Source organism: Vanellus vanellus, assembly GCF_965231255.1.
Source record: "Vanellus vanellus genome assembly, chromosome: 2".
Taxonomy (NCBI): domain Eukaryota; kingdom Metazoa; phylum Chordata; class Aves; order Charadriiformes; family Charadriidae; genus Vanellus; species Vanellus vanellus.
Genome location: NC_138906.1, coordinates 39,432,815 through 39,454,778, shown reverse-complemented (window position 1 = coordinate 39,454,778; position 21,964 = coordinate 39,432,815). Strand labels below are relative to the sequence as shown.

Sequence of the window (21,964 nt, the reverse complement as noted above, 5' to 3'; positions counted from 1 at the left end):
GAATTGGAAAGACAAACCGTCAGCTGCACAAAAACTCACAATATGTTTACAACGCAGGTAGTATGAATTATTGAACCTGAAAATTGGCAGTATTTCTCCAGGCAGAAAAGTTTTCTTGGCACTAGCCCAAGTTAATACAATAGGTCACAGAACATCACCGTTGCCAGTCCACTGTTTCAAAGGAATGGGGGGGGGGGGGGGGGGGGGAATCATAGAAAAAAAGACTGCATCCTTAGAAGAAAAAAAAAAAAAAAAAAGAAGTAGTTTTTTCATGTAGACAGCAAAACAGGACTCTAAAATGCTCGTGTATGAGTACACTTCTCCCCTCTTCCCTCTTTCATTACTTCGGCATTATAGGAATACTGCTATCTCTGTTTAATAATCACATTTCATCTAAGTAGTTTTCTTGAGTTCCCTCTCACACCTAATAAAACACACAGTGTTTCAGAGATGTGCCAATAATGTATGCACAAATTATATGTTGTATTTTATTTTTTCAAAAGTAACATTTCATCATATGGTTGACAATTACATTTTAATATTGATGTCGACAGCAGCCCATGAAAATGTGCACCTTGACTCTCAACTTCAGAATTTTATGGCTTCTCATCACTTAGTAATAGACTCTCCTTAGCACCATTTTTGCTTTGTTTGTAATAGAGAGTATTGTCCTTTTTCCTCAGAAAGCTCCCAGCATGGTCAGCTGTGTTAAAATTCCAAAACCCATTCAAATACGCTCTATCAAAACCTAAGAATGCCTCAAATACTAAGGAATTAGCAAAATGCAGGTACAATTCTACTATTAATATTGCTTCCTACATGAAAGGCGTGGAACGTTACAGGCACCAAAAGGTTTTACAGTTACGAATGAGAACATATGCACGAAAGGGGGCACAAGGAGGAACTGAAGAGGAAGGCATGGGCGCTGTGGAAACCCTCTCAACAGCAAAGCTATAAGAAGCGATCGACATGCCACATACCGTAAGAGAAAGAAAAAATAAGATTTTGCGTGACAGATACAGGGATACGGAGAGGAGAACCTTGCGAAGCAAATGCTAGGATGAGATTTCTGCTTTTCACCGTCAGCCCTGTTTCCTCAAACGGCGCCGGCTGCCAGCGCACAGAAGGACGAGACGGGTGCCAGAGCCGCGCAGGGCGGCAGCGGGAGCTGGGACGGGGGGAAGGCAGCAGGCTGGGACACCCCCTCTCTCCGGCAGCAACAAGCTGTTCGATCTGTTCAAGCTGCCTCCTGGATGTTCACCCTGTGATTCTGCTCTCAGTCAGGCTTAACAGACCCTCCCTCTGCTTTCCTACACATCTTCTCTAGCGCTGGGGATTACCATGAGCACCATGAAGATGATGAGGGAGGGCACAGGGCTTGCTAAGGCGGAGAGGAGCCGCACAGAGCAGGGCACATGCACTCTGCAGGAACATACTCCCCAGGGAGATGCCTCAGGAAAGGCAGAGGTGGGAACACATCGTCCCAGTCAGATGAAAGCCTCTGGCGTGGTACCTCTGCCACTCCTGGAATAGACCTCCCCAGCCATTAACAGGAACACATTCCAGTATAAGCGTCCCTTATTCAATTAACATAGAGCCACTCATCTTAAAACCATATTAAAAATATGAATATGCCATAAATAAACCTGAAACCAAGCAAGGTCTTTGGCACACGCTCTGCACACGCTCACGCCATGGGTAAACTGAAATCAAGTGTGACCAGCCAAGAAGAGGTGCTTCTCAGAGAGGGGTATTTCCAGGCTGTTCGGTCTCTGCATCTTACTCACGCAGCTGAACTATTCTCTTGTAAGGTCTAAAAATAAATTTGCTTTCAGATTAAGCTCAATGTTGTAAATTTCAAACACACAGTGAAAGGTTCAGAAAGACAGCATGGAAAATATATTATCATAAAGACAGGTCATGTTTGAAGTTTAAAGAAAAAAGTTCACACAGCTCGTGCTTCTTACCTGGAGCAGGTCAGATCAAGATTAACGGCTGGGTAATGTGACAGCTTTTGACTATGTGTATATGTATATCCACTCTATTATTAAATTTAAACAAACTGCATCATTTTGCTTTAAAGAAAGAATGTCTGCTCTCTGTTTCATCTTTTCTGAAAGTCTTTTACCTTCTACTACAATATTTAAAAATGACTAATCCTGCTCAGTTTTTCTTCCCTTTGAGCAGCAGAGTGTCAGTGATGCCTATTATACAATCCAATTACTCTTACATTTTCTGACTCTCTGAAAAGCTTTTTCATTAAAAGCAATAGCACAGCTAAGTGACAAGACTTTACTGAGCTTGTTTAGACCACATCAGTCCACACTTATTAAGGCCCTTCATTAACACTTACTGACTCTTCAGCTGGATCTATCACATTCAGCTGTGACAAAGGCATGCAATTTTAGGGGAGTGCTCCAGATTCTGCCAGGAATAAAGTTTGCCTACTTTGGCTCCAAAAAATATGTCTAATTGCACGAGTTGTCTTGCTAAACCATCTCAATCCAAATGCCAAACCGCAGCAGCTCAGAAACTGAGGCCTCGCTTCTCAGACTCTTTGGGTGCAAAAGCATCTTGGCTGGCCTTCAAGCAGCCACAGGTGCTGGAGACGGCAGCCTTACATCTGAAGGGACAGTTTCTGCTAGCTTAGAGCCTGATAAAAACAAACAAAAACCAGCTTTGACTGCCTAGGTTCTACACTTCGAATTATTCTTCCTGTCAGGAATGATTATCTGCTCCCTATCTGTGATGAACAGGCACACGTGCTTACACGTTCGCACATAGTTTTTACAGTTTGGACATTTTTAATGGGTTTGTAACTGTAGGTAGTGTTGATACACATGCTGGGAGATTTTGACAGGACTGATAAAACCTTCGAAATCTGATTTTTAAGTCACCCTGGAGGATACATTAAATCTTGCTAAGAGGAAGCTAGCTATAATGGGGAAGAAGCTAAGAGAGTTAAACCTTCCCAGGCAGTATGGTAAACAGAGATACCACGCTGGAGGCTGAGAGCAAATACGTGCCACATAGCGAAAAAAAGATTTGAGAAAGTGGAAAAGGAAGCCAGTGCAGCTGAACAGCAGGGTATGAGAGGTTATCAGAAGCAAGAAAACATCCTTCTGAAAGCTGGAGTCATGTCCAAATGAAGGAAACAGAAAGAGCTATTGCAGGTTAAATGGAAAAATAATACTACTAAAAAAAAAAAAAAAAAAAAAAAAAGAAAGCTAAAGCAAACTCAAACCACAATAAGGCAAGCCACGGCTGTCTTTTACAGCCTGAGAAATGACTAGGAGAAGACATAAGAGTTAACAACAATCTCTTCTTCGTGTCCGAATGCAAAGCCTGCCAGTCTGGCCAACAGATGATCAAGGGATAAAAGCAGCACTTACTGAAGAAAATAATTAAGTATTTTGAGCTCTGCATAGACAGAACCCAGAGCTTGGAGAAGCTGCCCCATCAGAACATTTCTTTATGAGGGACTGGTTGGATCATCCATTTCAAACAGAGGTTTCGGTGGAAGAGGCTACAGAATGAACACATGAACAATAACAATTTGTACAGATCAGATGATACTTACGAGAGCATTCTTAAGGAACTCATGGATGAAACAGCAGTATGACTGTCTCTTTTAAAACTGGCAGTATCAGAGGACTGGAAAATGGCTAACATCATGCCAATTTTATAAAAGGCCCCAAGGGAAAGCCAAAAAAATTTCAGGTAGCCTAACATCTGCACTGGGCAAACTGGTAGAAACTATTGAAAAGAACAATACTAGGAGACACATGGATAATATGTTATTTTAGGCAAGTCAACACAGCTCTCATAAAAGCTTGAAAATACTATGAATGAAAAAGAAAAGCAAATATTAAGGAACAGGAAACAAAATGAGAATACCTTAATTCCAGTGCAACAAATATAAGATGCATCTAACCCTTGGTTACTATTTTAATTTCTGACCCCTTTTTGTAAGATGAGGGCTGGAAAAGGGTAATAGAAGACAATGTGGATGACCAAAGATACGTAGGCTATCCCATGCTAGGACCAGCCAAGTAACCCGTGACTCTTCAGGTTGAAAAAGATTTGGCTGTGGCACTATGACAAAGGGCTCTATGCCACTTAAGATTTCACGCATGTATAAAAAATGAATTTTTCCTGTTCCTTCCAATAAAAGGGGCAGGGTGTATGAAATGAAACTAGCCAATGACAAGTTCAAAAGCAAGTGAAAAAGGTATCTTTTTGCGTAACACATTTAAACTCTGGAGCTCTTTGACACAGGATGTTCCAAGTTTACACAGTTCCACAGAACAACTGACCAAATTCAAGAAATAAAATATAAGAATAAAGTATATCTTAAATTTAAGAAGCCAGCTCCTTGTCTCAAGAAGTTCCCAGGCCACAGATTTCTGGATGCCGACAGAATAGTCTGCAGAAGTTTTCTCTGCATGTTTGTCCTGTTCTTACACTCTCTCCTCAGCATTTGCTGGTGGCCGCAGGTGGGAAGAAGACACGGGGCTGTAGCTGAGCCTGTGGCCGATGCTGTACAGCTCTTCCTACGCAAACATGCTCTAGCCACTCTTCTGGGTGCCGTGCTTTAGCCAGCTGCCCAGCATGGGAAAATATCTTTCCAAGCGACCGAGAACAGGGAAAGTATAATGGCCACAAAGTCATCTTACAGGAATATTCATACTTTTACACCTCACCAACCTTCTGCTGCATTTATTCTACTGTTTCTAAAGGCAGGGAGAGCAAGGACCGGCCTGAGCGAGGCATTTTGAGAAAGTGATGCTAAGGGTTGGAGGTAGTCTCCTCATACTTGTACAACTATAAGGCTGATTTTTACTTCCCTATTACAAAGGCTGCCCAAAGAAATGTTATCTCTGACGATATAAACCCAAAAGTAATACTGCAGATCCAGACATTGAATAGCTCGTCTGTTTTGATTCCCATTTGCACTGATGGGAACTTTACACTGCTCTGACAGGTCGACTAGTCCTTGAACTTAACTTCTCATAGAAACCTTAAAGCCAGACCCTCCGATGGTGCGACTCGGCTGACTTTCCCCAAGGTTTGGTTTTCCTTAGGGACACAGATTATAAAGACTGGCGTGTTTACTACGCAGAAGGGTGGAGGTTTGGCTGTTTGGGAAGAGCAGTGGGAATGAGATGAAGACAGACTGGGCTAAAATTTGGTTTGGTTTCAGGTAATAACCTCACTACAAAAGTTTTTTTCTCAGTATTTCAGAAAGCTGGTCCAGGCCTGAAGGTGAGTTTCTCATTCTTTCTTAGGGCTCCCTCAAATGAGAGATGGCATCTCCCATTACATGGACTGCAGGCTCCAATAAATCACAGGATACAGTAAACTGAGCTGACTAGCGAGTCTTACCCATATCATATTTCTTTAAGTTTGTCACAACCTGGCAGGTAATCAGAAAGAAAATGCCCTTGTTCATGTGCTTATGGGAGCCTTAGATAGGCAAAAAATCCTGAAGTCATTCCTGCTTGACATCACACGATAAGGCTCGGTATCCGCAAGCAAGATAAACATATTCATGGTGGGAAGAAAAAATCTGTTAAAATAAAATATGCAAACTCTTTCAGGCTTGCACGTCGCTGATACTTTGGAAAGGTTTTGTGCGCCCACGATGTTTCTCCTTTCAAGGGTGGTAGGGGACATGTCCAAATCGTTACCTCAGCAGCTGCTATTCCAAATGGTGCTCAACAGCCCCAGAAATGAACAGCATCAACTTCTTTAAGTGCGTAGCAGTGAATAAATCTGTTCTGAAATGTTTACTAGGGAACAGTCTGATCATCAGGGATGGGGAAAGTCAGTATCAGACTAAGTCACTGTCAGACCGTAAATCCGGGATAACAGTGTTCACAGCATTGACGTTACTCGCAGTTACTTAACTGCTTTAAGCGTTAAGTCTACCTAACCCCAAGCCTAAGCATAGCAAAGCTTGACATTTGCAGGGAGAGAGTACATATGAGAAAGAAGGGGGAGAAAAAAAAGGAAATCTATCTAAATTTTACCGAGACAAAGCATAACCTAAACTGATTTTATAAAGATAACCAAAAATGTGTAAGACAAATTTATGACACACCATTATATATATATAAAAAAACATAAGGTAATCTATACTAAGGGGAAAAAAAAAGTCCTAAATACATCCCTTACATGGGCCAAAGCTCCCAATGAGGTCCAAGGTGGGACCTCAATTCATTCTCTAATGAACTGAGAATGTTTCCTGAAAAATCTTCTATTTTCACTCCATGTTGATTTTAATATTAGTCCCTGGGAGTACCTGAGTGGTTCAATTTTTCTGCCTAATGCCTTCCCAGTTATGAAACAGGTGCTGTTAAGTTTAGTTGAGTATTTACAGCATGATGACAAAAAAAAATTTAAAAAAAAATCCTGCTATCATTGAGTTCTTTATTATATATTATAGTAGATCCAGTATTTTTGAAGTTAACATACTTCTCACAAACCCTAGACAGTGATGGAGTTTCTTTCTATGAAACACATCCCTGTCAGACAAATTTGTGTACACTTATGTTTTCTATACACTCTGGATGCTTTCAATCAATACACTAATGCCAGGAGTCAGTGTGCAGTTTTCTAAAGCTGCTTAAGAGGTGAAGCTGAAAGCCTTTTCCTGTAAAGTGAAAGTAAATTACACTACTCAATTACACTTACAATCATTCTATATTGAGTTTTTTCTTCTTTAATTTTTGAGAAGTCTGTTTGGATAAGCTTATTATGCATACTGATAAGACGGATCAATTATTTTTAAAAAATAAACCTGAACCAGACTCCCCCTCATTTTCACCATTTAGGCTACAGTACTTGCCAATAACTATGAATAATATAAATTTTAAATTACACTCGTCAGTGAATATATTTATTACTGTCATATCTGAGCAAAAGGAAGCAATTGCAATACCAAGCGACGACAAGTACTCATCAAACCAAAAGAGATCAAAGGATCTGAAACAAATACAAGACAGAAAAGGCTTTCTAGAGCCAAAGCCCTCTGCAGCAATTCTTTGAAGACAATGTGCCTCCTCCTTCTCAGTTAACAGAATTAAAGAAGAAATGGATCATGGGGGGTGGGGGCAAATTCCTGCTATTTTCCTAAACATTCTCATTCCTGTTATTTTCTTAAACATACACACACATTTTGATACATGTAATTAATAATAGCGTGCCAATTCATCACTGTTTTGACTGTAGTTTACACCCACTATCCTCATGTTTCTAGCATTCTTCGAGTTACATGATTTTTGGGCCCTTAACTGTTTTTTATTCTATATTTATACAGCTACCAACCTCCCTGTGGCCTTTTCATGCAATCTCTATATACATATATGTCAGCATAAATGAAACAACAGTAATTATAACATCCTGTTCAACAACATTCAGCAAAGTAGACCTCCAATCCTGACTGAGCCTCTTGCGTGCATGATACGAACACTTCTAACTAATAATGACCTGTTCTGTTTAGCAAAGTATTGCTCTGAAATGAATCATCTTTATCTTCACATTGTTTCATCCTTTTCTACTTTAACTATCATGTGATCAGCTCCCGTGCTAAACAACACAAAACTAAACAAAAGAAGAAAAAACCTTTCAAAATGGCAGGTTTAGGTTTAAGTTTCTGATGTCAAGAATGCATTATGTCTCTGAAAAAAAGGGAGCAACGAGCTTTCAAGAATACATTGCGCAGAAAGGAAAAAGAAAGAAAAGAGAAGCTTAGCATTACTGGACAAATCAGTATAACTAATGCTATATTTCTACACCTCTCAAGTCAGTGATCTACATTACTATAACTTAACTGAATAGTGTTCAAGAATAGTGTTCCAGAAAAACTATCCCGGAATATTTCCATGTCTAAACATTTTTTTCATTATAGTTCTTAAGATATTTTTTAAAATAATTTTTATGTGTGAACAAGCCCATATACAACCTGTGCACCTCTGCCAAATTCTGTAGTTCTAGAAGAAATCACACAGCATGAGTTGATTTCTTAAGTTGCCAGTGCTTAAAGATTTACTGTTACATTAATCATTAAAAGTAATATACTTAACTCTGGTTTTGCACTTAAAGCTCATTTTTTCATCAGCTTTATTTTTAAAATCAATGGTATAAGGCAACTTAATGGATTTAGGAGGAGAATTTTTTGTTTTTTCTTTCTTGGAGCTTATTGAATGAACTAATCCATCACTTCTGAAGGGAAACAAAACAACTGTTTAGCAGTGCGCAATAGCACTACCCGGCAATGCTACCCAACAGCATTGCCAGAAAACCTCTTCATTTTATGTTCACGATACTTTTTCAAATTGCAGGAGAAATCACTCAAACTGTAATTTGGAAAGCCACCGCTGTGGTCACTCCAGGCGCTGCATCGATGGAAATGCAGCTCTCTGAGCGTTCCATAAAAACCTGAAAGCTCCTATCCTAGAAATCACACTGTATCATGCGTGTACCTAAAATGCTACTGCAGCATAGGATGCTTCTTCACTTTGACAGTCAACTGTTGGTTCAATCAGAGGAAAAAAGGTTATTACCTAATTTTTCATGGCCAGCAACCGATGATTTGAGGTATGCCTTAGAGCTCCCCTGCTTGTGCGCTCACTCAGAAACACCAGATAAGGCCTGAAACCAACATTTAATGTTTTCTATCAGACCTAAGGCTTTTCTCTCCTGCATGCTTAGATGTACTCATCTACTACCAAAATGACCAGAGGTTCTACATTAAAAAACTATAAAATTCTCCCTCCGTTAAATAACATGGTCTGATACAGCAACCCGCTTTGTAGACAGAGTTCAGGATCCTGTTTTCTTCTCTCCATAAAACCTAAATAAAAACATCTCTTTTTCTTCTCTACATAATTTCGTAAATTCTCACCAATCTGACATTTACTTATCTCCATCCTCCAGTTCATCCGTTTTACTTCTCAATGGTTTACCGATTTAATGCTGTTTTTAGTGTCAAAATGGAAGAGCAGAAAAAAGCACACCTGTCAATCACTATTTCCATAGCTTTAATTTGTCTCCCAGCCTCAAGCACTCATTTAGGAGCACTGAAGTTTCATCCATGACAGCCAGTTCTATCTAAGTCATTATTTACGGTTATTCTCTAAAATTAAGCAACATTTCCAACACACACCGATATGTTAGACACAAATGAGCATGAAGTAGCATAGAATTGAAATTTTTCTCTCCATTTTTGTTGAGACATCAAAGGGTCCAATATTTTTTCAGTAAATAAGTTTGTCAACACAAAACAATATAACTACATGCTTCAGATTGCAAAATAAAACAACTACAGAGCTATCACAGCACGATGCTAAAAGCTGTCCATCATCTTGGTTTGCCTGGCAGGAGATCAGGAGTTATGGAGAGTATGCTCTCTCAAGAAGCAGGTATTTATACAAATTATGTATAATTTAAGTCTTGTACATAATCCTTGGAAATTCATCACCAATGAATTGACATGTTCTATATATACAGGATGTAAATGCACTGAATATTAAATATGTTATGCACTGGTACTTGGAGGAGGGGAGGTTTACTATGTAGCCTATAATAATTTGCCCTATCGTAACAGCAGATGCTGCTTTAATGGAAACCGCATAAAAATACTCAGATAAGCAACTACGCAGTCCTGTACGCTGCTGATTTACTACCTCAATGCAATGGGAACAGAAGGTAACAAGCAGCTTGAAGGGTCAAGACTTAATACCTTGTGCTCATAAAGGCTTCTTCATTTAAAAAACAAAATCTTTTACAAATAATTAATTCAGCTTTTTGACACTTCTGTGCACTACAGAAATTTGGTTGCAACATTCAGGTTTTTTGTAAAGCCCTAAATCTTGGAACCTTGAGGAACCTCATACGAAAAACCCAGCTCTAGCTCTTAGAAGTTCATTAATTGCTAGCCTTAATACTGGAATCAAAAATAACGAAATGTGATCCAGCTGGGTCATGCATTCATAAGGCAAAGGAGAAGAAGGAAAAAGCTTTTCAATCAAAGGAAGAAAGAGGGTTTGAGACAAATCTATATACTGCTCTGTACAGCACACTATTAATAAGATTTTCCTATCAAGGTCTCCTTGCAACATAGGTGTGGGGTTTGGTTTTGGTTTTAACCTGCAACACAGAATGTCAACACCCCATATTTCAAACCCACCCCAAATTTTTCCTCTCTTGGCTGTAGAAAGCAAGACCTAGAAGTGACAGCATACTATGTCAGCAGTACGTCTACCGACTATATACATGAGAACAGCAACAACAGGTCAGATTGGTAGATTATCTCCCACAGTGACTATCAGTGGATACCTAAAAAAGTGTAAAAGGATACAGCAGGCATATAGCACATATATTTCACCAGTTTCCCAGCCTACGTACATCTCAGTAACTTTAGACAGAGGTGGTATCGTTGTGTTTAACAGCAGTGGATGGATCTTTCTCCTGTGAAGTTATCTAAATGTGCTAACAGCCCACGTCAGCCACTAGCATCCCTAATATTCCATGCCAAAGAGGTCCACAATTTATATATATGCCTCTGTGCTAGGAAGTACCTAACCCTGAACGGCTAACCACGATGGGATATGGCTCGCTATTAAGCTACACATGCACACACACAATATAACTCCTTCAAAACGGGAGATGCAAGGGCTGGCACTGTCTGCGGGGCCACAGCACTGTGTAATATGCAGAAATAATACAGGGCTACATGCACGCAAAGGTAGGGTTCAGCCACACAAAAAAACATACAACTGCCATTAACAGCAACCACGCAGACGTCTTGGAAAAGCTGAAAATGGAGGATCTGCCTAAGTTTGTCATTATCCCCTCATCCTCTCTTTCCTTTGGAGCGCTCTGATCTAGTTTGTTGGGGAATTAAGGCAGAACCAGTGCAGCTTCACGCAGTAGAAAAAACGCTACAGAAAGAAATACTCCGTGTCTTTTGACAGCAAACTTAACGCTGAAAGAGCTGTCAGACTTCTTTTGCTTTTGAACCCCGCACAGGCCCTCTGGCACGCTGCACGTTGCTGGGGCAGAACCACCACCTTCTCCTCCCAGAAGCTCTGCCTGCCTTTGCTGCGGCTGTGCCCAGTGTCCCTGTACACAACGCACGCTTGCCATTCTTCTTCCTTGCCATAACATGAAGCCAAACATTTAACCAATTGATCTATCAAGGTAAGATGAATTTTTAGCAATTAAACATCTGCTCAACAAACTGAACCTCGTTTACAAACCGAGGTCTCCATCTCTTCTAACATTCACTTTTCTTCTTTGATGAAACAAAAAGCGTAACACCACAGACGCACTTTGTGACATGCTGGGTTTTTTTAAAAGCTACAAGCAATGTTTAACCAGCCAACAAGAAGGTGAGAAGGAAGGAGAGGAACAGCTACATGACAAGCTTGTAGGAAGAAATTGAGAAATGTGACTTGACACACAGGTCGCAGCAGGTGACATGTGATTTACTGATGATAAGAAAGGGCCCACCTCGTACTTTCTACACCGTCAGTAATAATACCATGCTGCAGACACCTCGTCTCGGGGGAAGCAGGCAGCCTGATAAAGCTATCCTCAGAACAGATGTCTTATTTACTGAACTAATTCTTCTGTGATGACCTTGATCAATAATACCAGAAGCAAGGCGTGCAACACTTGCGCGTTCTTCTGAATTTTAAAAACCCTTTAACCTCTCCTTACCTTACTAAACACATCAGCCTGTGCTTTCAAGTTTCAACCTATTCATTGGCAAACTTTAAAGCACGCTGATGTTACGACGACACTATTGCAACACCGGTTTCCTTCTACCAGGATACGCTCACCCTCCAGCCCCGGGATTTGGATTATTGCTTAGTAAAACAGGGTGATGAAACTATTATTGCTGAATTGCGCATGATTCATAGTTGGTAATAACCACCTCCAAACGTAAAATTCAAATTTACATGCTCGTAATCAAAGGTCAGAAAAAGACAGCAAGAATGGGTCATTACTCATAGCAGTTAAAATTACACATTTACACTAGCTACTGTATATAATTCTTAGACAAACTGTGACTACACCTGTAAAGAATGTGATATATACAATATTACAGATTTATAGCTTCTTGTATAAATCCTGCTGCATTTCCCTGCAACAAAAGCTTTTTCATGCAATATTAATGTGCCATTCCTTAACACACAGTTCTCCAAATATTTAATCTCCCAAGTATCTCCTCCTTTTGTGGAAGAGAAGAACAAGCGACAACAGACTGGCTCCCCAGCATGGGAACACCTTCTGCCAGCACTCAGCGTTGCAAACAAGGCAAATACAGCCACTGCTGCCCTTTAACCAAAGGTATGCTTTTGTTGTATATAAACAAAGCAACTTAAAAAAAAATGCTTTGTCTAAAAGACTAGGTTTAAGACTTACCTATTCACTATAATAGCCAAATTATTATCATCTGAAACATGTAAAATATTATGGGCATGGGGATACAGGAGGATTGTGTATAATTCTCACTGATGTACAATATTCCTTCCTACAATCACTCAGCATTTGGCATATCTAAGCCTTCTCAGAACCATCAAACAGAAGGCAAGAACTAGTCAACTGAACTGGTATCCAAAAAGGTCATCATCATGACAGCATGAAAGACTGTTCGTCTGATCCTCCACATATGTCTTTGAGACAAGCAGACCTATAAGGAGAATAAGACTTCTGCTTTACAGTGTACCAGTATAAGCCACACTGGGAAGCAGACATGCATTGTACCAGTTTCCAGGCTATTTTATTCTCAGTAATCACAGCCTACACATTCAGTTACTAACTGTTGGACCAATCACCACATCAGAATGGAGTGCTTTGGCATCTTTCCCTTTTGAATTTTTATTATTTTTAATAAGAATGCCGAGTTCTATATAATCAAATACAAAAGACTTCAGCTTTAATTTAGAGAAAGAACACCCTGGCCAGCAGAAGCTTGGCATGAGGAGCAGAAATAAAAAGAACTCTTATTGCCCTTTTAAAAATCAAAAGTAGCACCTTATCAGTATAAGAGCAGCATTATTTAAATAGCTTTCATGTGCCATTTTCACAACACTATTTCTATTAAATCATTGAGAATAAACATCTATTTTCATTTACTAATCTTTTTCACAATTAGAATCTCTCTGAATCTGTGTACAATAGTAATTTCATTTCTTCTCACTTGCTTGCATCTTAATTAAAATCAGCCCATGTTGACTTTCATTTTTACAATATATCTGCCTATTTCACATCATAGCACCTTCATGACCCCCAGAGAGTCATGAGCCTTTAATATTTTATTTTGACCTTGTTAAATTACTGGATCCATCAAAGATTTTTCTTCTTCCCTCAGTAAGTGGGTTTTTATCCTTCTCAAAACACAGAGTATGTGTGAAAACACATAGTTGAGAACTACGCTGCCTTTAAACCACATATCTCTGTTCATTTATTTTAAAAAAAAACAATTTGTTGCCTTTCGGTTTATTACAAGAATTAGTTTATGAACCATAGACTTCATTATTAATTAAATGGGGATGACTGCTTAAATGATACCTAAAGGCCTCTTCCCTTATGCTTCAGGACAGAAAAACAGGTTTTGATTTTCAATTAATAAAAATTAATCATCGATAATTGGTGACTTTAAAAGAATTTATAGCAGTCATCTTCTACATGGGTATCTGAGTTTACAAAAGCAGAGGGGTTGTGGAGAGAAGCAGTACCTTTTATTAGAGCAGCTGACACAGCTGAAAAGTGAAAATACCCCGAGAAGACACACGAGCCCTTCTCCAGGCCTGGAGCAGAAAGCTTGCCTATGTGTTTAAACTCCACCGTTTGGTCTAATAACAGGTATTACTTGAAATGCACACAGCACATGAAGAAGCATCAATTCCGATGGGAAGCAGAAAGGTGCACAGTTACGCCTTCAGCCTCCACATCTTCCTCACCACCTGCAAATTTACCTTTGGAGCTCACAGAAAACACAATATCACAGTATCACAGTATCACAGTATGCTAGGGATTGGAAGGGACCTCAAAAGATCATCTAGTCCAATCCCCCTGTCGGAGCAGGAACACCTAGATGAGGTTGCACAGGAAGGCGTCCAGGCGAGTTTTGAATGTCTCCAGAGAAGGAGACTCCACAACCTCCCTGGGCAGCCTGTTCCAGTGCTCTGTCACCCTCACTGAGAAGAAGTTTCTTCTCAAATTTAAGTGGAACCTCTTGTGTTAACCTCTTGTTATACTGGGTTTATATGTTTGCCTTGGGTCCTCATCCAAATTCTCCCAGTGTTACTGCTCTCACAGCACGGACTCAGACTCAGGCAAAGGTTTTGGCACAGCCCAAGTCCTGCTGGAGCAGAAAGCCTGATTACACGCTATTGTTTAGCAGGCTCGTATTTGCACTTACCTTCAGTGTGGACCCCTACTGACAGCCCAAGCTACCTAACCTATCCACCCACCAGAGGGACGCTATCTGGCAGAAGAGTTTTCAAGCAAAGCTCAAAGCCTTAAAGGCAGCTGGGACTTACAGCCACTTCATACCAGCTTTGGATGGAACAACTGCACAGAGACTGAGACACCTGACAGAATCACAGAATGGTGGGGGTTGGAAGGCACCTCTGGAGATCATCTAGTCCAACCCCCCTGCCAGAGCAGGGTCACCTACAGCAGGTTGCACAAGATGGCGTCCAGGCGGGTTTTGAATGTCTCCAGAGTCAGAGACTCCACCACCTCTCTGGGCAGCCTGTGCCAGTGCTCTGCCACCCTCAAAGTAAAGAAGTTCCTCCTCGTGTTTAGATGGAACTTCCTATGTTCAAGTTTGTGCCCGTTACCTCTTGTTCTATCACTGAGCACCACTGAAAAAAGACTGTTCCCATCCCTCTGGCACCCTCTGTCCTGGTTTGAGGTAAAACAGATCCAATTTTGTTCAGTAACTTCGCTTCTTAGCTAGGCCTCTCTAACTACTGAAATTAACAGCATATTGTGCAAACAATGTTCACTCTCTCAGAGTGATAAGACCTATGTTTATAGCTGATGCCCAGGCATGGTATGCAGAGAGGCTCCTGCTTATACTTATTGCTATAAGAGCCAAGGCCAACCAACTTTGTTATTTGCCCCGTTGGAGGATCAGAAGCAGAAAAGTGTAGAGGCGTCCCACCTGTAGGGAGGAGCAGACAGGACAGGTGACCCAAAACTGACCAACAGGGTATTCCATCCCATCTGCCTCATGCTCAGTATAAAAGCTGAGGGATCAAAGGGTCAGCTCTTCCTTCAATGGCCAACATCTGAGGAGGACTCTGTTTGTCTGCCTCTGATCCCGATCCTGAATGCAGATCCGGAATCCAGTTCCCGTCCGTCACTGAGTCCAGCCTGGGACTGCCCCAGTGCCAGCCGGTGTCGTGATTGTCATCTTGGGAGCTTGATACGGTTTTGTATATATTTTTCATTATTTCTTTTTATTATTAATATTTCATTAAAGTAGTTTAGTTCCTTCTAAACTCATAAGTCTCTTTTTCTTCCTCTGCCTCTCTCTTTGAAGAGGGGTAGAGGGGAGCATCTGTCGGTCCCACCTGGGGTCCCCCAGGTCCCCAGTAGCCGATTTGGCCTAAACCACGACACCCTCCCTTTAAGTATTTATAAGCATTGATAAGATCCCCCATCAGCCTTCTTTTCTTTAGACTAAAAAGACCCAAGTGCCTCAGCCTAATGTTGAGGAACACCTCTGCATGGAGCCGAGCTGGGAAGCATGCCGGATTGTTTGCTCTTTAGTCAAGCAGAGCAGGCACAGCCACCAAAGTCTCCTCACTCGAGCTTATATTTACATTCCAGCGAGCAGAGCCTCAAGTTCGTCAGTCATGCACAATCAGTATTTGGCTACTGGGTGGAGGAAACTGGAGGCAGCTGGTGACAAAGTGGGAGAAGTAAACTCTTTGCCAGGAAAACGCTGAAAAGTTTCAAAAGTAACAACAAAAAAGTTAAAAAAAAAAAAGAAAGAACTGAGTAAGTGAGAATAAGTGTCAATAGTAAGATGGGGAGTGGCAAGGGAATGTCTATTTTAAGGAGAAAGAAGCATTAAGGAAAGCACAGAAACATGTACAGTTCTCTTTAGAGGACAGGAAAGAAAGAAAAGATGCTGCTTGTGGTTGGATCAGCACTTCATCTAGGGAAAACAACAAAATTTAGGGGCTTGCAAGGAATACGGCTAATAGATCACCTGGGCATGTACTATAGAAGAGATTACAGGAAAGTAAAGTGGAATTCCCAGGGGAAGTAATTATAATTTCAGCACTTCATACGCTGTGCAGATTTACCCAAGGTCCAAAGAAGAATGCTTAATTTAACTGCTTATCATGCCCGCCTTCCTCCCTCAGCACAGTACACCCCTTTCTCCCCCAGCCACTTTCAAACACGACTCTTGGTGGTCACAGAGCAGCTTAAGTTCTGCCACCAAAAGCAGAGAGCCATATATGAAGAAACACAATACAAATACCCATGGCTCTCCTGTAGATTTTGTTACTGGTGAGTGCTAGCTTACTGAAAAAAAATCCTTCGTAAGCTCCTGTCAGATGAGGCCCATGACAAGTACCTAGTATCATTGAACCTGTAATTAGCAGCCTCACAGTGGCTGTTGAGACCAGTATACGCAGATCACAGACACGAGCTCTGAAGGAGGGATGGGTTCTCTAGCTGTGAAAGCGAAGGAGCAACAGATTCATAAGTATAAATATTTGCTTTACAGTTAGTTGATAGCTGAAGTCACAGCTCCCCATGCATGTTAGCTCCCCATCCGTACAATGGCTGCAGCTAACCACCCTGCCGTGTCACCATGCAGGCAGCGCTTATAAACAACCGCTCCAGGACAGAACCAAGTTCTGGTCTTTAACCTAGACACAAGTTCAAGTGAAGACTATAAATCCTACTTGCACATTTAAAAAAAATTTTAGAATTTACAGAAATGTGCAAGTGGGCAGGCAGACTATCTACACCGTAAAATTCTTGGGCAGCTTCCTCGCATTAAGTATATTTGAACTGTCTAACATTTTTTCTCACTGATATGAGTTGGCTGGAATTGAAACAGAAATGTTACATTGCCAATGGTCACTTGTAGTAACACATTCTCAGAGTTCAGCAGTCAGCATTCACAGACCTTTTTGCCCCCCCCGGGGCGTAATGTGACTACTTTGTTCCTACAACACATCTGCGCTCACATGTAAAATGAATACATGATTTTACAAAAGAAGAGTAAAGAGGGACACTGTCTAAGGAAGGATAACTATCTGTATTTTAAGAAAGGCGGGTAAGAGATGGAAGAAATCATCCCTTTAAAAAAGTGAGTGGAAATTCCCATCTGCCATTCAAACTCTAATTTCCACTATTGTCACTCAGTGAATAAACTTTTTCACTCCTTGTAAGATGGATTCTAGCTAAGTATTGCCTTTCCAGGCAATAGAGGCTAACCAAAATCTTGATGCAACTAGAAGGAACCTATAGATGCTCTGCACCACTTTGTGTTCAGATGGGCGAGAATCTGGCTACCAAACCACTTCGACTTGTGCTCACGCATATGCAGGTCAGCTATTTCCCCGAGAAGTTCTTAAAAAAAGAAAAGTCACCTATAATTTCTCAATGTCCTAGTGCTCAAACCTAACCACGTATTTGGATGTTGTAGACACTTATTTAAGGCCAGAAGCGAGGCAGATCTGTTGTTACCTCAAAACAACAGCAAACCCTAGCAGTGGTCTCAAACTTGAGTTATTTATGTGGTTTCAAGATGTACAGTTTTATTTCTTCTCAGAATGTTTGTACACGAGCATATTAAAAAAAATAAAGAACTAAAAATAAAAGACAGGTTTTGCTGGAGCTAAAAATGCATTTGCAAATATGGTAATTCTTCCTAGATTATTTCAAGATCTGAAAGGATTATACAAGCGATGCTTTAATTTGGTTTCAGAAGTTCCCCAAGAGATGGACAAACATTCAACTGCTCTTAAAGACAGGAAAAAGATCCAGCAACACATTACACAGCTTGAGCAAGGCCAAGCATCAAGTCAATGGTAGAGCTGAGTCCTGCAGCATGGTATGCTGCTATTAACCACAAACTTTGTTTCCTTTTTCCATTAGTAAAATGCATTGCGATGTTATAACCTTCCCTCTTCTGTGGAATAGAAATAATGATACTATTTGGAAGTCTTCATATTTGTAAGTTAAACATACATATGAATTCTACTAAATTAAATTTAAAAGCAAGACTGTTTGGTTAGATTATGTAAACAATATGCTCTAAGACTTGCTGAGTTCTGAGAACTGAAACCACAGACAGCCAAAATACAGCTGCACACAGTCAGATATGGTGCGCCTGCTAATATTGGAAACTTTATCGTGCTGCAGCAAATTTAACTTCTGAATAGTATTTGCATAGGAGAAATATAGACCGAATACACTGGAACAAAACCAAAAACCACTCCAAGGTTGTAAGTTATGAAAGCCAAGGGCACTCAGTTATTTTATGAAGCACTTGACAATATTTATTAGTTGTACTACTCTGGCATCTGAGAGCCCCGAGCATGGGCCAAGGCTCAGCTGTGCTCATCCTTGCAAAAATACAAAACAAAAGATAAGCCATAAACTGCTATAGGCTGTAGCTAAGGGCTTCATACAAAGCAGGGTACTGTCAAGTGCCAAACCCCCTGACTTTTAAGTATGTACATCTAAAGCCCAGAGCTCAGTTCCTAAGCTAGATGTTATGTTTGGTGCTAGATTCACCTGCCGAGCAGGAGGCCACCTGGAGTCAGCCGATATCAACTGCTTGGACCAAGGATGTGTCCGAACTCCCACTCTTCCCTGCAGGTCAGGCATTTGAACCAAGACTGCAAGGGAGACGCATCTGGCAAGTTGGGAGGCAGATCCTGCAGCCTAGATTCAGTAAAGCCAGAGGGGATTCAGAGGTATGCACTCCGCATCCTTTCTCAGAAGCTGGAACAGTATGCAAGAAAAGCCCCGAGTTTTGTAGACCAAAGAAGCTACGTGCATGGGGGACATGATTCTGCAGCTGAAGTGGTTGAAGCACCAAGGAAGACAGTCCCAGGTTCCAGTCTGGGTTCTAAGGGTTGTTTCTTGTTTTATCACATAACTTAGATATAAAAATATACAAATGATCCATAAAATAAAAATCATCTTGCCCAAGCAAGTACCTTAACTAACAAGCTATTGAGCTGGGTTGACACGTGCTTGTTTTGATTCTGGTCTTGCAACTCTTGCATCGCAAATGTGAACACAAGGCAGAATTTCTCGTGCCTACTTCTTTCGGGTGCTTTCTAGTTGAGGCAATGAGGGTTTGCAAGGTTTGTGGTTTTCACTGAAACAGTTGAAATAAATATTTCTTTTTAGAAGCCATTTCATTCTTTGGATCTGGCTGTAAGTGTCACACGCTGGAACGGTGACGCAGAGTAAGTTGTGCAAATCACATACACCCTCTTTAAAAAAAACATAGCTGCTCATTGCCTTTTAAATTTATTTATATTTTTCTACAGTTGTACTGGTAGTCAAAGGAGCTCGTCTGCTTTTCACAGCACATATTGCTATGTTTAAGAAGCGCTCATACAAATTCTCCATTTGGCACCTCAAACAAAACACTGAGTCACAAGTCCCTCGAACCCCAAAGTTGTTCATCCTTCTATTTACTCCTTCAGCCCGCTAAAACGCCAGGATATCACTCTCTGCCAAATTCTCCTAACTTAAGCATTAAAAGAACCGCTCGCCGAGCTGAGAGGCAGGCGGCAGTACTGTCATATCACCGCTTTTCCATTTCAGGCTGCCAGGGCTCAGAAATGCCCCGTAACTTTTCCGTCTCCCTGCGGCTCTGGGCAGCCAGCCCTCCCGCTCCCAGGGGCAGCCAGCCCCGCCGCCTCCCACCCCCCAGCGCCCCCAAAACCCCAGCGCAAGCCCCCAGCTCCTCAATACCCGTGCAGGGACCCTGCGGCGCAAACCCCCCGGCGGGTTTTTCAACCCGGAGCAATCTTTTTTTTTTTTTTTTTTTTTTAATCCGGATGGGTAATTTGATCGTTCCCAGTATGGCAGAAGAACTCAAAGCGCCCTGGCTGCCACCCAGAGGCAGGTCTGGCTGTCCCCGACCGGCGGGGCACCCCCCGCGCAGGACCCCGCTCCCTGCCCCGCGGGGGAACGGCTGCGGAGGACGCCCGTCAGCAGGGCGAGGTGGTCTCTGAACACCCTCGGCCACCCAAACCCCGAAGCGGCAGCTCCCGATAACGCCCCGACATCCACCATAACGCCCCGCGGGCGCGCCCCTTCTCGGCCCGGGAGGGATGCTGCTCCCCCCCGGCCCGGCGAGGGAGCCGAGAGCGGGTCTCCCCTCGCCCCCGCCCCACACAAAGGCACGGCGGGGAGGCGAGTGGGGCCCCGCCGCGCTTCCCCCAGTCCCGGCTCAACCCCCCCCCCCCCTTCGGCCCCGGGCAGGGGCATCGCCGTTCCCCCCGCCCCCCCGGGGGGGGAGATAGCCCGCGGGGGGCTCGGGGACCACGGCGGCGGGTGGCGGCGGGACCGGGGGCGCTGGGGGCGGGCGGGACGGCGAGGCGCTCTGCAGACAGGTAGCTGCCTGCTAAAATGGAGGGGAGGGCAGAAATGCGGCGCTCGCCGGAGAAACTTACCGGAGGAAACCGACGAGCCGGACAAACTGGAGTTACTGGATGCGGCCATGGTCCCTCCTCCTCGCCCCTTAGCTGCGAGCCCCGCGTCGGCGGCCCCCGCTGCTGTCCGGCCGCCGCTGCCGCCAGCCCATCGCAAAGTGCCGGAGCCGCGCCGAGCCGCGCCGCGCCGAGCCGAGCCGCCGCCGCAGCCCCCGCTCGGCTCCCCGCGCCGCCGGGGGAGCGGGGTGGCGGCGGCGCCCCGCCGAGGCGCTGCCGGCCGCTCTGCGGGGTTGGGCGAAGCCGCTCGGCAGGTCAGGGAAAAGGCCCCGCGGCGCTTCCAGTGCCTCTGCCTCTCCGCCTGGGGAGCAGGGCTCACCTTGTGACGGGAGAGCCGCCCTGCCAGCGCCTTCCCTCGCCTCCTCCCTTCCCGTCCCTTCCCTTCCCTTCCCCGCCTCCTCGCGGGCAGCGCTGACAGCCCGCCGGGGAGACCCGCCGCCGCCGCCCGCCGCAGCTCCCCTCACGCACACAAAGGAAGCGGCGGCGCTGCCGGCCGGGCTGCCGGCCCCGGCTCAGCGGGCAGGGTGGGTCCCGGGCGGGCTGAGCCCCGGCGGCGCGGCAGCCCCGCCGAGCGGCGGCCAAGCCCCTTTCCGGCCGCCGCTGCAGCCGCCTGGCACCGGGGCTGGCGGCGAGCGCGGCTCCGGCCATGTGCCGGCGCCCGTCCCGCCTGACCCGCCGGGGCGGCAGCGCCTGTTGAGCGCCTCGGCCCGGCGCCCCCCTCGGGGCTGCCGCAGGGGGGGCTCCGCGCTCCCGCGGGCGCCGCCGCCCACGACTCTGCCGGCGCTCGCCGTCCCCGTCCCCCCCCCCCGCCCCGGGCCGCCGGAGACCCCCCGCTACCGCGCGGCTGCGACCAGAGCGGGGCTGCGCACCTGGGGCAGAGTTTCGCCCCCCACCGCCCTTTGTCCGCCTCCCTTCCTCAGCGGGTTGCCCGCCGTACCCGCGGCTAGCCCCCTCCCGCCTGGCACCCTCCCACCCTCACTTTTCTTCCCTTTTATTTATTTTTTTTTAATTTCTCCCTCCTGATAACCATTTTCTTAAAAAAATAAAAAAAAAAAAAAAACAGGCCCCCACCAGCTGCCAGGTGCGGAGGGGCGCTGCGGGGCCCCGACCCGGCCGCCGTTGGGGGTCTCCCCCACCCCTCGCAGCGCTCCCGGACCCGGCAGCTCTGGGGGGACACGGAGGTGTGGGGTCACCCTCCGGGCCACCCGCAAAGGGTACACCGGTGGGTCTGTGTC

At 44.0% G+C, this 21,964-nt stretch overlaps 1 protein-coding gene across 1 annotated transcript in view; it reads right to left on the bottom strand.

The window, feature by feature from the left end:
• Positions 1 to 20,785, bottom strand: part of CHN2 (chimerin 2) — a 170,439-nt gene extending 149,654 nt beyond the window's left edge. The window contains exon 1 of the mRNA XM_082499078.1: positions 20,694 to 20,785. Coding sequence (XP_082355204.1) covers positions 20,694 to 20,742 — 49 coding nt within the window. The 5' untranslated portion in view covers positions 20,743 to 20,785. The remainder of the gene's footprint in view (positions 1 to 20,693) is intronic.
• Positions 20,786 to 21,964: the final 1,179 nt, after the last annotated feature.